The 17,336-nt window shown below is 32.2% G+C and overlaps 2 protein-coding genes across 4 annotated transcripts; one reads left to right on the top strand and one right to left on the bottom strand.

The window, feature by feature from the left end:
- Positions 1-427: 427 nt before the first annotated feature.
- LOC114751992 (uncharacterized) lies at positions 428-7,459 on the top strand. 3 transcript variants are annotated; one of them, XM_028940705.1, is made up of 6 exons: positions 428-597; positions 3,255-3,553; positions 3,650-4,301; positions 4,413-4,612; positions 5,225-5,469; positions 6,225-7,459. In XM_028940705.1, the coding sequence occupies exons 2-6, from the start codon at positions 3,282-3,284 to the stop codon at positions 7,421-7,423; spliced, it is 2,568 nt and encodes an 855-aa protein (XP_028796538.1). In that variant the 5' UTR covers positions 428-597; positions 3,255-3,281; the 3' UTR covers positions 7,424-7,459. The 3 variants fall into 3 exon arrangements, with proteins under 3 accessions (XP_028796538.1, XP_028796537.1, XP_028796539.1); XM_028940704.1 differs by having other exon boundaries at positions 428-609; XM_028940706.1 differs by lacking the exon at positions 428-597 and having other exon boundaries at positions 3,288-3,527.
- Positions 7,460-8,142: 683 nt separating this feature from the next.
- LOC114752005 (uncharacterized) lies at positions 8,143-10,257 on the bottom strand. The gene is made up of 7 exons (XM_028940724.1): positions 10,113-10,257; positions 9,965-10,021; positions 9,683-9,808; positions 8,866-8,935; positions 8,662-8,754; positions 8,451-8,564; positions 8,143-8,353 (listed from the first exon to the last, which is right to left on the bottom strand). The coding sequence occupies exons 1-7, from the start codon at positions 10,238-10,240 to the stop codon at positions 8,300-8,302; spliced, it is 642 nt and encodes a 213-aa protein (XP_028796557.1). The 5' UTR covers positions 10,241-10,257; the 3' UTR covers positions 8,143-8,299.
- Positions 10,258-17,336: the final 7,079 nt, after the last annotated feature.

Raw genomic sequence — 17,336 nt, 5'->3', positions numbered from 1 at the left:
TAAGGAAGGCTATTTTGGTCCAAATAATAAGTTAACACTATGATTTAATGGTTATAGATAAAAGATAAATCTTAGAACTAGAAGAAAGGCTTGTACAATATATATTTTGATTTTAAGAATATTTATGTAGATTTTCAAAATAAAAAAGAGATATTTGTAATTTAATTAGAAAGAATGTTGATGTATTTTACTCGTTTTTTTAAGTCCTTCAATGTAAACAAAATTAGAAGAATCCAACGAATAAAGTGATAAGGGTAATTTGGCACCTTAAAATCTGTACTTAAACACTTAGTTCTTTTAAATAATTCTAATTTTTATAGCCCTTCTTACTAAATATTTTTCTGGTCTTTTGGGTTAATTCTTCCGTTTTTTTTTAAAATCTTTTTCACTCTCCCTAAAATCTCTCACACTTTCGTCAGCCACCTTCTCTCCTGACCTGTTGAAGCCACAGTCTTCTTCCTCTTCTTTTGTTCATCGTCGGCGTCGCCAGTGCCTGTTGAAGAAGCTTAGGCGATCTTTTGTGTGATTCGGTCCTTTCTTTGGTTCAGTGTCTTCTTCCTTCCCCTCTTCTCCGTCGCCGCTTTTCCTTCTCCTCAGGTGTGTGATAAGGTCAAGATTTTTCTCCCTTTATGCTACATCCATGTGCTTGGCTGGGTTAAGGAGCTTTGATTCTTCTTTCTTATTGATTTGTTGTGATGTTGGGAGTAACGCGGAATTCTTCTTTCTTTAGTGTTTCCGTGCTGTGCATTTGGAATTTGAATGTTGTGTGTGTATATTGTTTTCACCTACCAATTCTTTTTTCTTTTTTTCTTTTAGCAGTGCTTCATTTAATGAGTTTGTAGTGTAAAGTTTAGTTAAGTTGGCTTCTCATGCATTGGTTTACTTTTCAGATTTAAAAAGCTAGCAGAAAGTATGCTATCATAGAATGGGACTTGTCAGACACTATATATTAAATATCTGAACCAAATTGGAGTTAAAACTAAGCTCAAAAGATTGTCTGGGGCAATGTAGATGAAGAGAGCAAGAGAATATACCCTTTGAAACAACCCAATGATTCATTGTGGCTCGTCATAAGTATTTAGGGAGATTGGATCTGGTTGAAAGGATGCCGTGTCAAGAAAATCAAGAAAAATATGGTGATGATACTGAGGAAGAAAATAAAACTAGCATCTTAAAAATTTGGTGTAATGGCAGGCAGGTTAATTATAATTTACTGTATCCATTAGTATACGATTTCCCTGAAAATGCTAATAATTCGAAATGAAAAGCTTAGTATGACTTGTCACTATTGGAGTTGCACAAAACAGATAGGTATCTGAAGATGAAAACCTGAACATAACTTTAAAACAAGCAACATCCAATTCAATGTAAACTTCATAATTCATGAGAATAATTTGTAGAATTGAAGGTCGCGGGTAGGTTTCATAATCTCTCCTGCCTTTCAATAGGAAATCTCAAATTTGCTGATATATAAAAACCATATTTTAGTTTTATTGATTGAAGCTCAATAATGTTATGTATCTTTAAAAAGTTTTGGGATGTCTGGGTTAAGTGTTGTATATTGCTGTTTTGGTGTTTTTTGATGTGGTTCATTAGTAAACTTTATCTTTAATTTATGGCTTATGTGAAGGTGGAGGCAGCAATTTCTGAAAAACACACGCAAATAAAGGGAGGGTATTGGGTACTCTAATTATAAGCATGCTTTAGGTGTGCTTGCTAGCTGGCATGATTGTACAGGAGTATATGCCATTGAAACCATGGAAACTAAGAGCGTGTTGTTGTGCCATATTATGAATCAAAGAATGTGTATATTTAATCCATATGAATGCTTGGAGTTAAAAACTATGTATTTAATTTAATAGAATACTGTCACTGAAAAAAAAAAAAAAAAATCATATCAATGCTATGACTCATAATTTTGCATTATCCCTTTAAGCATAGAAGAAACTACATAAACAATAACAATGTTACCTTCATTATTTTCGAATTCCTGCAATTGTGGGTTGATGTAAAGCTTCAACTTAACAAATCATGCTCTCATAGTCAGAATCTCCTCTTCTCATAAATTCGTAGTAGGCTCAGCTCTTATCTTTGAGAAGTCGAGATGAAAAGGGTATGACAAGTTTGATCATTAGGTATTTTTCTGGACAAAAAGAGTATTGACAATGGCGAAGGCTCGGCATAAAGCCCAGAGAACAATTACATGGTCATTTTTAAGGAACTGGAAGAGTAATAGGGTTCAGCTCAAGGAGCCAATTTCGTTTTCCCCTCTGAAATGTTTATTTCCTTTCGTTTTTGCCTGCACTAGGACAGTTATCCTAGAGATGGATTTTGCTCATTATTTGGAAGTGATTGGTCGAGAAATGCCAACTTTGTTTTGTGGTAATTAAAGTTGCATTTTGTTCCGTGGTCAATTGAAGTTTTATTTAACGAGATTTTTAGATGATTTTTCTGCCTGTCTTTTGGTTCATTTTGATCACAAGGCTTAAATGAAATGTTGAATCATCTTAGTTCTATATTTTAACTTAATTTGATCGGCAAATTTTGTCCTATTGAGGACATATATTTGGTCGAAAAATGAGGGCATGTCATGCTTTTACGAAGAAGTAATATATTGAAATTCTGACATCACAGTAACAAAATGATAGGATGTTGATTCGGTTGATGATATTCATTTCATAAATTTGACAATAATACTTATTGTTTTAAGGATCAAATCATGTCTAGATACAATGAAGGGTAAGTTTAGGTGATTTCAATTGATCTTGAGTGAAAAATTAATCTCTCTGTGTGTGCATAGAGAACAAATATTTTATGAAGGTATTTAGGATTTACGCGTGTCATGAACTTTTAACATATCACATAAAAAACATATAATGAGATATTATTGACATGCTATCATGAATTCACGAAATGTTTTTGTTTTTAAAATATTTGTTTGTTGTGAAAGCTATGAATTTGTTTTATTAATTAAGTTTAAGATGAAACTACTTCAAATTCACGAACTTCCCCTGCATTGTGCAGGAAGCACATGCTAGTTAATCATTAAAAGAATCTTGGCTATCGTTCTTTCATTGATATTAAAAGAATCTTGGCCATCGTTCTTTCATTGATACTTTTTAAATTTTGATTTTGGCGCCATGCATGTTGGGAGATGTTAGGAACATTTCATTTATGCTGATTATGATTCTTTTGGCTATTGGACCATGTAAGTCGATTTAGTAATACCTTTTATTTTAATTATCCCTATGCAGGTGAATTTTCTTTAGCTTCAATAAAAGATGGCTAGATGGGATGCAATTCTTTCTCTTCCTGTACAAAATCCTCCTACACTGGAGTTTTCTTCTGTTGATCTAGTATGGTCAAAAGTTGAAGGTTGGCATGACAAATTAGACAGAGTAGCTTTAATCCCATTTGCTAGAGTTGATGATTTTGTTCGGGGTGAATCCTCCAACAAAGATTGTCCCACACGATTTCATGTTGAAGCCAGACGTAGGAGGCCTGCATCAATGTCTTACAAGCCAAAGGTTGACGGCATACTAGAATATATTCTGTACGTTGCAAAATTATTTGTTCAACAACTCTTAGTCGATACTCCAACTTCTACTATCCTAAATGTTTAGAAATTGATCTTATTATTGGTGTGTAGGTATTGGTGTTCCTTTGGTCCCGATGACCACAGGAAGGGTGGCATTGTACGGCCCAGTCGGAGTACTTATGTTCCAAAGAAAAAAAATGCTGGTCGACCAAATACCAAAAGGGGATGCACATGTCACTTTATTGTGAAACGCCTGATAGCTGAACCATCAGTTGCCCTTATCATTTTTAATGATGATAAGCATGTGGATAAAAAGGGGTTGCCATGCCATGGTCCTCAGGACAAGATGGCTGCTGGAACACGTGCTATGTTTGCTCCGTACATCTCAGAAGATCTTAGACTTCGTGTGTTATCTCTTCTATATGTTGGTGTCTCTGTGGAGACCATTATGCAGAGGCATAATGAAACAGTGGAGAGACAAGGCGGTCCATCTAACCGTGATGACCTTTTAACCCATCGTTATGTTCGACGGCAAGAGCGGGCAATACGTCGGTCTACATATGAACTTGATCCTGATGATGCTGTCAGTATCAGCATGTGGGTTGAAAGCCACCAGAGTCATGTATTCTTTTATGAAGATTTCTCTGATTCAGACCCTTTCACTTTAGGCATTCAAACTGAGTGGCAGTTGCAACAAATGATTAGATTTGGAAACCGTAGTCTCCTTGTCTCAGATTCAAAATTTGGTACCAACAAATTGAAGGTTTGTTGACTTCTGTTCCTTGATTTGAAGTAATGAAAATCTTAAAACATTTTATCATAGATTATTAGTCTTACTGAAACTAACTGGAAGCGCATTTACAAATGCATCCAGTACCCCATTCACAGTCTTCTAGTATTCAACTCTGACAAGAAGGCCATACCAGTGGCTTGGATAATAATGCCAAGATTTTCAAGTTTGGATTCACATAGATGGATGAGAGCCCTTTATAATAGGGTCCATACTAAAGATCCTACGTGGAGGTTGGCTGGCTTTATAGTAGATGATCCTCTATGTGATATCCTTGCGATCAGGTTGGCTGTGCTTATATATGTTTTTTTTTTTTTTTTTCAAAATTTTCTTCTAATATGCAGATTAAAACTTCCAAATAGTAGAATAATAAATTCTAGTTTCTGTTTGACATTTTGCAAAGGAGAGAAGACATTTATTGATGATTGATACCTGCTTATAAATTTTGGGTGCTTTGGAATGCACTGCAAAAGCTGGTGACTCTGCAGCTATATTTGACTTTTATCATCGGGTAACAGGTGTAGATGCATCTGTTTTCACTGTTGCCAATCATGGGATCAGTGCTTTATGTGTTCTTTTTTCTCTTTGAATCAAAAATTGATCCTTTTCATTTTCATTTTTTAAGTTCCAAGAATAAGAATTAAACTTATATGTATAGGTTACTAGGACTAGAAAATGGGTGAAATGAACTGTAACTATGACTGAGTCCTCTGGTCCTAGTCATGAGACGTGTTCCAGGTGATATAGATTTGTGTGTATGTTAGTGCTGACTGCTGATGATTAATTCAAACATGAAGCTGTGTGGATTTGAATACTTTTCATTAAAAGGTGTTTTTTTTCCCCCTCCTGATCAAAATCCGAGTTTTGAGTATCAACCTTTCCTATATGTTTCTCAGGGATGTTTTTCAGTGTTCAGTATTGGTAAGCTTCTGGAGGATTCGTCATGCATTGCATAAAAACATTATGAAGAAGTGTTTGGATACTGGGATGCAAGCTGAAATATCAAGACGCCTTGGACAAATAGTGGACAAAATATGCCGGGGCCAGGGAACAGTGGTCCTCTTTGAAGATTTTATTGAAGATTTTGTTGATGAATCAGATTTTATGGATTATTTTAAGGCTACCTGGTATCCCAGAATAGGTTGATGATTTTATCTGGCTAACAGAATATCATTCCCTTTGAACAGTTCTTCTTGTTTACCAATGTTCTTTTGTTTTGAAAGGGGAAAAACAGTCTTCGCCTACTTTGGAATAGTTTTGCCTCAGTCAAAATTATGGGAATTTTTGTTTTGAAACTCTGCACTTATAAAGGGCTGTTCATGAAGTTCTAAAACTAGATATAGAAACTAAGGACTTTTAAGTTATTATGGTAACAAACTTGAAGAACTAATGTTGTTTATCCTAATAATATTGGTATGTGATATCTACTGTTCAACCATGATTTTGAACTTGTGACAGTAAGAAAGTTGTACTAATAATCAGAGATGTAGCCATAATATTGTTGAGTAATCTTTATAACTGATAATGATAGCTAGTGCCCAAAATTAGTTTTCCAAATTGACTATATAACCTTGGAATATTGTGTACCTGGAGTTTGAAATTGTGATTCCACTATAATAATTCTTTACCTGGTGTTAGTGTGGATTAACTCCATAAACTTTATTCTGGAATTTAAATTATCTCTTTCAGTTCTGGCTGAAAAAAGCGGGAAAAAAAACTTTCATGTGGCTCTTGCTGTTACTTTGTGCTTTCAGACATGGTAGTTAGGGATAATTGGTCTGCCAATTTAGTGGCTGTCAAATGATGAATAAAATCATTTTTGTTTTAGGAGAAAAACAATGTGACTTTGATATTATTTTAAATTGTATTATGACGTTTTTGGTATGTCTGACCCAGGGAGGTGGACCAGTGCACTAAAAACTCTTCCTCTTGCCAGCCATGAGACTTGTGCAGCGATAGAATTTTACCACAACCAACTGAAGATTAGACTGTTGAATGAGAAAAACATCAGTGTTTATCAGCGTGCTGATTGGTTAGTTGACAAGTTGGGTACCAAAGTTCATTCTTATTTTTGGCTTGATGAATATACGGGAAAAGATGATTTTGCACGATATTGGAAAAATGAATGGGCAAGCGGTTTAACATCATGGCGCAAAACACTGAAGATACAAGATTCTGATGTTGTCATGGATGATGGATGTGCTAAGGTTATTGATCAACTCGATCAAGATAAAGTTCATGTTGTCTGGAATCCTGGTTCTATGTTTGGAATTTGTAATTGTGATTGGGCACAAGAAGGCAACCTTTGTGAGCACATCTTAAAAGTTATTAGTTTTTGTCAGAAGAAAAGGTCTATTCTTCCATCTATCAGCTTATTTCAGTACCACCAGGCGTTAATAGACATGCTGCACTGTCCACCCTATGATTCTTTGATTCGTGATCATGCTGTGTCATTGGCAGTTTCTGTTCAGAAGCAATTAAATATGCTGCTTGATTCAGAAAGCCGCCAGAATGTTATGGATCCTCCTGGTGAGAAACACACCATTCATCACACCAATCAACTAACATCCAGTTTAGAAACATTGTTGGGCCGGATGAGACAAAGAAATGATGCTTCATCTCGTGAAGGTGACGGTTCTGCAGAAGGAAGTGAAGCTCCTGGATTACTAAATGTTGGTTCGGGAGATCAGGTTATTGGTGATGGACAAGGCACGTTACCGGCTGATATGGATGTCGACCCATCGAGGATTTGTGTTTCGCCAATCCCACCAGGTTTGTACTCTGTTGATGAGGCTGTCGTGAGTAACATGTTGCCACTGGACAGAGAGGGGGCTCTGACTCCTACAGGGAGTGAGATGTCTTCTTCCAGAAATGGTGCTTCTTGTGGATCACCAACGGAGACTATAAAGCATTGTAGCCAGCAGAACACTGCCAATGGTACGTCCACAGTTATGTCTCATGCTGTAGATTCTGATATTCACTTGAACAAGAGATCCCACTTGATATCGGTGGATACTGAACCACCAGTGGTTAATGTAGTTGAAAATGAAAACCCAGAGAACATGGATGTTGATATGAGACCAAATAATACATGACCATTTGGCATGAGGAGCTATTATCAATTTCTTAAATCAAAACATAACTAAATGATGTTTTTTTTAATCAATTTTCTTACAGCATTGCATGGTTGGATTTTTCGGAAGAAATTGTGTCAACTAGATTGATGTGTGAATTGAGTTCTGCTACGTAGCAGAGCCCGTAAAAAATAGAGCCGGTAAAATTTGATTGAAAACTGATAAAAATAATAAGTTAAAATTAGAGTATAATAGTTTAATTAGAATTAATTTAATCACAACTGGGTCTTTCCTAAATAGTTATTAAGGAGAAAATTTCGGTAAAATATTTATCAAGGAGAAGCTTTAGGTACTTGCTGTATTTTTTTCAAAACGTTAATTTTAGAGTTAGCTAAAAGATAAAACATGCACCGAGAAAAGAAAAATATAAATGTTCTAACTGGAGCAAGAAAAAAAGACTAACTGAAGTCCTTAAGTTTTTCTCCCTCCGAAGTAAATTTTAAACTAGTATTTTTATCCATTTAATGATTTTTTTAATAATAAACAGAAAATCATTGACAGACCACTTCATAATAAACATTTTAGAAAGTTTACTTGATTAAATATTGTCAATTAAACATATAGACTCTCCAACGGTACAGCCTTCAGGAGTTGAAATATCCACATATTGTACAGACTATACCCGAATAGGGAGAAATTCATATGTAAGGGGGAAGGAGAGACAAAGAATCACACCACAATTTTTTCACTGTCAAAGATTTGTTTAATCTTTTGCAGTCCAGCATAAGAGATACTATTCAAGGCCATGAATTTTTTTTTGAAAAAAGAAACAACCGAAATTCTAAATTAAATTTGATGGCAGCTATGATTGCTTAAATTTTCTGCACAAGATTTTTCTCATAATGTGTCTTGAGATGCCCATCCTTTCTTCTCCAACTCTAGTCGCAATGCCTGTTATTAACCCAGCAAGATTCTTTCATCAATCATACCAAATATGCATGCAAACAGAGCAATAACACAAAAAAGATTTATGCTTTGCTTATATTACCTTGATTCTCTTTCTGTTTGCATCAAAATCAAAGTTTCCCAGTCTTGATGCAGATCGATACTCCACAATTGAGTTCTTCCCAGGTCGGAACCAGAACTCAACATCATCCACAAACTGATAGAACATAATGATAAATGCATCAGATTGTCTGGTTTTTGCCATGGTGTTACTAACATCTCTGAACAATCTTATGAAAAATCTCTTAACATACCCCAAAGATTGGGCATTGGTACTCCACGCGAATATAGTCCTCTCTTCTTTCTGCTATTCGTGGTGTAAATCTGTCAGGTTGAGTTGTTTCTATCTGCAAAATTAGCCAGAAATGAGGCCACCAAGCTTTACTTCAGAGAGGAATGAGATAGTACAAATTTGATTATTCAAAAGATTCGGGGTCATAATTTTAATTTAGACTTACCACGTCTATCAGTTCCTCCATTGCTTCTTCTCTGCTCACAGGCTTTTTCCTACCTTCACCGTTATAGTTCCTGTAAGAGTCAGGAATATACAATTACATGTAAGACCCAAATTTTGTCTTCATTACATCTTTGAATATACTATGTATATCTACTATTGTCCAATGGTTTGGATTAGTTGGTACAATCTATAACGCGCAATGGAATGACCAGTAAGTTGATGGAGCGGAAGGATAACAATTTACAAATTTTTATGTTATACTTGTTTTTCGAGTACTTAAACCTTGTTCAAAGGGGTCAAAAAGATTGAAAAGGTAAAAAGAATTATACAAGGTTGAATAACATGGGTGAAGAAAATTTTTTAAGTAAATACAAAAACCGAGAGAAAAAAAACAAATCAATTACAATTTATCAATAGCATGTTCCACATAGATTTTATATTTTATATGGTGTTTATTTGGCCTAAAAATAAGAAAACGAACACGTTTATTCATGAATGACAAAGTCAAAGAATCTCTCGCAAAGTCAATGCCCCACAGCCCAACTATAGCACCGCACTAATTTCACGTTTCCAATTCCAAATGTGTTAAATTATTCCAACATGATTCACATGGGCACGCTCTCTATTCTTCCAGCCGCCCCTTGTACACCAAACCCCGTACGGTTCATCTTTTCTGGTTTGTTTCATTCAGAGGTTTATCAGATTGCAGAGTTCATTTCGGGCCTTCAGTGATAAATAAATTAAACTAATTCACTCAATCTCAGAAACCAGAGTTCAAATAAGAAGAAGAAGAAGAAGAAGAAGAAAGGAAGCTTTACCAAGGCGGGGCATAATGCGCAAGATCACTGACATTCTCCGATGTCGACACGCAGTTCTTAGTTGCCGGACACAGAGCCAGTGCCGGTGGATTTTTCTGAACTCCAAGGTAATCAGGTTTTTTCCCACTGAAATGCAGGACAAATCCAAGCCAAAATTACCTCATTTTCAATAAAAAAAAGAATAATCCAAATGTTCCTAACATGCGCTTCAATCACCAAGTCCAAACCCATAGATTAAAACAAGAAAAAAAAATTAGGAGGAAATGAAAAACAGCTGTGGACCTGAAATTGAAAATGGCACCAATGGTGGCTATCTCGCTACTCTTGAGAATTAGCTCCCTGTGTAAAAATGTGAGAAGCATAACAAATTTCAACCTACGAGCATAAAAGATGAACGGAATAGTTTCTGAAGAAGAAGAAGAAGTCTGACCTGCGTTTGATTTGCTCTGGAGGCTTGTCGTGGGGTTTTTTATTGCAGAGTTGGATACGGGGAATGTTATTGGTTTTGCTGAAAATCTTAAGGGCACAGAAGGTTCTGGAAAACGCCATTGAAGCCATTGTTGTATGAGGAGAAGCTGAGAGCAAGGCGTTAGGAGAGGAGAGCTACGAGGCTTTTGAAGCGTGCGATGGCCGGTGGCACTCATCTTATCACCGTCCACGAGGAGGCCAACCGGCGGCTTCCGAAACGCTGTCGTTTCCGAATTTGCGGCTGATAAACATGTGACCATATTCCACTAATACATTTTTTATTTGTGGATGGCAGGATTATAACATCACGTTTGGTACGGTGGAATTGGGCCGTGAATGAGGAATTCTTAGGTACTCTCAGAGTACCACGTAATCTGTACGCTGACTAATGACATGATACCATGTAAATAATTTTATCCTATTTGTCAGATGAGATGTTAACTCTCACACTCTCTAATATTTTAATAAATTCGTATAGTAATTCGTGCCCTTTTTAATCTCTTATATTCTCTCTTATATACATCCCCTTCTCAGCACCTATTCGGCTATTTCCCCTCTCTCATTCAGGCACATCAAGCAAGACCCCCCGCTTCTCTTCCTTGCTTCATGTTTGTATTGCAAAATTTTTAAGATGATTTTTTTTCATTCCACAAATTTTATTTACCTTTATATTATATAAAATATATATAATAATAATTTTATATATTAAAATCATTTAAATCTTGAAATAATTATGTATCAAAATTATAATTCTAATTATATAAATTTACCAGTCTTTTGAATTTTATGCAAGCTTTTGAATTATTGCAATTCCCAACAAATTTTTGAGTTAGGCTAGATTTTTCAAATTTACATTTTAGTTATGTTGTTTAAATTTATATAGCATATTTTTAGTCCATTAATTTTTATTTCTCCTATCCTATTTATAAATCATTTTTAATATGTTTCATCTAGGCTAAGAAAATTTTTAAATTTTATTAACTTTGTCTTCAAATTCAACCATTTAAATTATTTTAATATATAAAATTATTATTATTATATTTTTTATATAAATATAAAGGTAAACAAAATTTGTGGAATGAAAAAAAATCATTTTAAAATTTTTGCAATGCAAGTATGAAGGAGGGAAGAGAAGCACTAGAGGGGGTCTTGAGTGATGTGCCCGAATGAGAGAGGGGGAATTGCCGAATAGGTACTGAGAAAGGGATGTACGTGAGAGGGAATATAAGAGATTAAAAACGGCAAGAATTACTGTATGAATCTATTAAAATATTAGAGAGTGTGAGAGTTAACATCTCAGTTGACAGATGGGATAAAATTGGTTCACATGGCATCATGTCATTGGTCAACATATAGGTTACGTGGTACTCTAGGAGTACCTAAGAATTCCTCACTAAGAATAACATTGGCAAGTAAAACTTGAAAAGAAAGCTACTAGAAAATTTTTTTTTGGCCGGGCGACTTGACGATCGTATCCTATTTATACAATACGACCATATTTTTCAAATTAAAACAGACAATTTTTTTAAGTAGTTATAACAATACTCTAATCTTTGAGGCTAATTCAATAAAAAAAATCTTCTTCCTAAAAATAATATTAGGATCATGGCTATCCAATTCAATTATAATTAATTAATAATATGATTTCATAATTCTAATGAAAAATTATATATAACTGTGTGCAATAAAAATATTAAAATTCTACAAAAGTTTTGATTTTGATTATACATTAATAAAATATTAAAATTTATAAAAATTATGGCTAATGGGAAGTATGAAGTGTAGTGCATACATAATAGGGAGAAACTCGCACATTATAAGAAATGTTCCTGTCGAGGTTTAGCTTTTTCTAATAAGGCTGCCACAAATTTAAATTAATTTAGATTGTGTTAAATATCTTTTATGTTTGTATTTTATGTTTTGATTCTATATCACTAAAAGTCTTGGCCAAATATCATTAACTGAGGGTTTATGTATCTATTTATTCAATAAATAAGTCAATCAACCTCAAATAAAACTATGTGGTATCAGAGTAGTCATAATGGGCCTGAATTTGCAAGGCCAAGATGATCAAGGTACAATAATAGCATACTCCTCAGGTTTGATAGTACCAAGCTCTTCAATGACCATTCCTTCTGGTTGGCAACAACAAGTTCATTCAATAATTAGTCTTCATCTGATACTACACTTGTTTCCATCACCATTCATGGATTTAAAACTTGGACTAAATTAGATAGTTAGACTAGTCCAGCCGGCAGTTGAAAAATTTAACAGTTCGTTTCTTATAATTCAACTATTTGAAGAGTTTGACCATTTTGAACCACTAAAAATCGGCTTTTGAGCCAGGAACAGTAATGGTTTTTTATGAAATCAAATCATTCATGCTTTTTGTTAATAAAAGAAGCAGCAAAAGCAAGTACAAATGGTTGGGATGGAAGGGAGAAAGAAAATAGAGAGAAATGAGAGAAAGAAAATAGGAAACAAGATCACAAATCAACAATTGTACCTCTTTTTTTCTGATTATAATTAGAGATTCGACAATAGAAGAAAAATAATAGCACAACAGAAGCTTAATGAACATGGCTAGGAGAGAACGAACTAATGTCGGCGACCTTCCTTCACTTGGTTGAAAAATTAAAATCTATTGACAATAAATAAGCTATTCTTTACCCAAAGTCTTAATCCACTCAATTTTTTTTCATGAGAAGAAAATAAAACAAACTAAATATAAAAAATGATTCCGTAGAGTAGGAGCGCCGCCTATTCTATCTAGAAACCAATTCTCATATTTTAAAATGGCTAAAAAAATGACCAATTGATTGCAAAATGCTTTGCTTTTTAACTTCTTTTTTATTTTTTCAATTTTCATTAATATTTATTTATGATTATTATTTTTATTTATTATTTAAACTGTCTTCTAAATTGTTTATGTAATATGTTTGTTGGTGTAATTTGTTTATTTTGTATATCTGTGTTGTTTAATTTTTTTTAAAATTTTACTTCTTACATTGTATTATTATATATACACATATAATATTTTCTTGTTAAATTTATGACATTACTGGTTGTATTGGCAGTCTGACCGGTTGAACCATAAAAATTGTGACTCATTCGTCTTTTTGATTTTGTGTTTGGTCTCACTTTTAAAACACTACCTCTGATGGGCTGTTAGCACACAACTTTATTTATTTAATTCTACATTATTTGTTTACTTAATACTATAAAATTTTAAATTCACATTCTATCCTCAAATAAGTTATTGTTATTTTTTTTACCACAAATATATTGTTAATTTGAGACAATTTTTTTAAAATAAAAAAGAGTATAGGAAGAGAAATTTTGAACCATGCTTAAATGTTGTAAAATTAAAAAAGAGGACTCATACAGTGTCATTTGCAAAACAAATAAGCAAAAGAAGAACCCTCTGCACCGAGTTTAGCACTATGGCTTCAGGCTTCCTCTGTCTTCACACCTTCATTTCTATTTCTCTCACAACTCAAACTTCCTCTCCTCTTCTACTACCACTACCCACCAATTTAGAGTCGGAAAAACAGGTCGAACCCATCATTTAAGCCCGTTTAAGTCAAAGATTGAGTTTATAATTTAGGGTCTTCAAAAAGGACTTGGATTTAAAAGGGTCAGCCCTACAAGGCTGAAAATTAAAAGGGCCGGGCCTGTAGGGCTGCACCCAACCCGTTTAAGCGCGCCAAAATTTTTTTTTATTTATATCTTTTTTGTACAGCTTCAGCTTGACCACTGTTTACTTGTCCAAGCAAAACCCTAAATCCCTAACTAGTAATCACATATTCACATTCACTCGACACTTGGTCAATTCACTTCCTCCCTCCCTGTTACACACACGCGGCCACACGTAGCGTAGAAGTGCAGAACAGTAGAAGCTAAGATTACCATCGTGCCATCGATGCAAGTATCTACTAGGAAGAGAACAAACATTATTGGTTTTGCTGATAAGTTTGTTGCCACTAATACTTATCAGTCACAGCCATTGGAGCAACGATCTAGTAGTGACAAAAGGTCGCCGCTGAAAACTTTCAGCGACGACTTTTAGTTTTCAGCAGTGAGTTTTTAGCGGCGACTTTTAGTTTTTAGTGGTGATTTTTAGACTTTCAACAACGATACTAAAAATCAAATTTTTTGTAGTATTAGTAGCTTCCTTCTTGATTATTATTATTTTATGTCCTTGGATTTAGATTTTACTGAATTTTTGTTTTTTGCCAATTCATTGAACTATTATACACACATATTACTTAGGATATATATTTACTAAAAACTTTGGACTTAGTTTTTCTTCATTTTATTTTTTGTAAATTAAGTAAGCTTTTTTTTTTTAATTTCTTACATACTTTCTGTTTTTTAATTAAAAAAACAATTCTTCAACTATTTTTATTCATATTGAAAATCAATTTACGTTCTTAAGTAGCTTATCATGTTTTGAGTTTATTTTATTATCATATTGACAATAGTACAAGAGATTCATATTTACGTGAAATTTTCGATTTTTCAAACAGAAAATTGATCGGGAGAAAAGGTTTTTATTTGTATGATATATCAAATTTTGAATACAATGAGTCAAACCACGTTTAATAATTATATTATAATTAACTCTTTCCTCGTTTATACATGAAAAGTAGGTGGTGAATTAGATTTTTAAAAAAATGAGGACCGCATTAATATATGTGCTCCATATTTTTTGTAAGACGAAGTTACGTTCATTTGCTTCAATTGGTTGATAGAAATCTGCGATAAACAAAGGAGCGATAATAAATCAAATGGGCACAAATTCTTAATAAAATTTAGAGTAAAATTGTATCCAATACTCTGATATTATTTTACAGTTACATCTCATATCCTGATTTTATTTATAGCACATTCAGCACCTCAATATCATTACATGGAACATCATAATTTTATTTATGGTTTAAGGTGCTAGATACATTATAAATAAGATTAAGGTGTTAAAAATAAAAAAAAATTAAGATATTGAATGCACCATAAACAAATAATATTATAGTGTTAGATACTACTTTACCCTAAAATTTTCTCGAAACTCTAAATATACTGTATGCTTATCACAACGTAATTAACTTGATTTGGCTATATCCTTCATCAAGTAAATTAAACAAATAATTTTTGCTAAAATAAAACACTTAGCATGTTGTGTGTGTACATACACACACATATATAATGATTTATATATGTGCATATACAAAGTGCTAGACATCTTTAAAATCGAGATGAAAATGGTGTAATGATCTATCTTTAAAATGAAAGAAGAAAAGAAAAAGTCATGCAGTAGGGAGGTGGAACACTTGACATCCATTAATACAAATCTTAGTACTATGTAATATTAAACAAAAAAATAATATTTTTTATAATACTCTATATAAGAAAAACTACTACTCCCTCCCACTTTAAATATAAAAATAAATAAAATAATTTACTTTGATTCTAAATATAAAATTTTAATCTACCTTTTTTAATTTATAATTTTTTATAAACTCAATTATTTACACATATTAAGAGGTATTCTATTAAAAGAATAGTTTTAATATAAATCATGAAAAGTTGTACTTTATTTCAGGGAAATGAAAACATTTTTATAAATAACATATTCAAATATATTTTTATTTGTATAAAGTAATTATTGAATTTTTACATTTAAAATTGAAAAATGTATCATGTTATTTAAGATCATGCAATAATAGCTCGAGATGGTGCCTACCAGAAAAATGGCATTATATTATGAGAGCAAGTGCTTTGTTCCATGGCTGGCACGAAAAAGAAAAGGCTTTGTTCTATCGATATAGAAAGGAGATTATATTGGACAAAAGCTTTTAATGTGAGAGTAACAATGAAGGAGTAAAAGCCAATGGTTTCTTCTAAGATAATGTTTAGGCAGAAACCAAATTATAGTTATAAAAACAAATTTACTGTGCATGAAATAAGTATGTAAGAATAGTTTCATATCAAACTACGTGAAAACATTTTAAAAAATGTTTTTATTAATCAAACACCGCTTAAGTTTTCTAAATCAATTATTGAGAGGAGAAAAATAACAGAATTAGAAAAAAGGATCAATAGGAAGTGATATTTATAGGAAAGGATCATAAAAATTGAAATTATTTAAAATGACCAAATATTTAAATATAAATTTTAAAAAAACCATGTTGTCCCTGTCCAAACCTCTTATATTTTCTCCTATATTCCCTCCTACATTTTATTTTTAAAACTAATGAAAAATAGCAAATTTTGCTAAATTAAACCTGATTTCTCACAAAGTTTACAACTTGCATAAAATTAATTTAAAAAAATGGAAATTCATGTAAAGATTAAAGTTTTATTTTCTTTATAAAAAATTAAAATTTTATTTTTAAAATCATCACAAATTTTAATTGAAAATAAAAGTTATATAATTCTATTAAAATTTAGATGATTAAATAATTTATTATACACATTATTTAAAAAAATTCAAAAAAATTCGTATAATATTTTTTATTTGATAAAATTTTATATCAGATTTAAAATAAAAAATTCATGTAATGTTAAGAAATTTAAAGAAATCATTTTCTTTGAAATTTTAAAAAAATTTTATATGATAAATTATATAATAATCTAAATTTAAATAAAATTATATAACTTTTATTTGCAATTAAATTTTGTGAGAGTTTTAAAATGAAAATTTAAAATTTTTATAAAGAAAATAAAAATTTAATTTTTACATGGCTGAACAATATTTTCTCTTTTTTTAAAAAAAAATTTACTTAGGTTGTAGTTTGTAAATTTTGAGAGAAACCATGTTTGATTTAGTAAAATTTATTAATTTGTATTATTTTGAAAAATAAAATGTAGGAAGAAATATATGAGAAAATACGGGAGGTTTGAATAGGAACAATATAATATTTTTAAATTTGTATTTAAATAATTTTAATTTTTATGATTCTTTCCTATAAATATTACTCCCTATTGGTTCTTCTCTTTAATTCACTACCTCTATTCCTTAGTATAAGATCTAGTTTGACTTTTAACTTGATTTTAAATAAAAGATCCCAATCCATTTTGTTTTCATATTTATCTATTTTTTTAAAGTAGTCTTTGTAGTAATTGCACATGTTAAAAATTTCATCAAATGGTAACTCTAACTAATACATATGATTAGCAAGAATAT

This window comes from Neltuma alba, unplaced genomic scaffold, assembly GCF_004799145.2.
Source record: "Neltuma alba isolate B1F8T4 unplaced genomic scaffold, ASM479914v2 tig00007209_pilon, whole genome shotgun sequence".
Lineage (NCBI taxonomy): Eukaryota > Viridiplantae > Streptophyta > Magnoliopsida > Fabales > Fabaceae > Neltuma > Neltuma alba.
The sequence above is the reverse complement of the archived record's forward strand: the minus strand, read 5'-3'. Positions and strand labels throughout refer to the sequence as shown.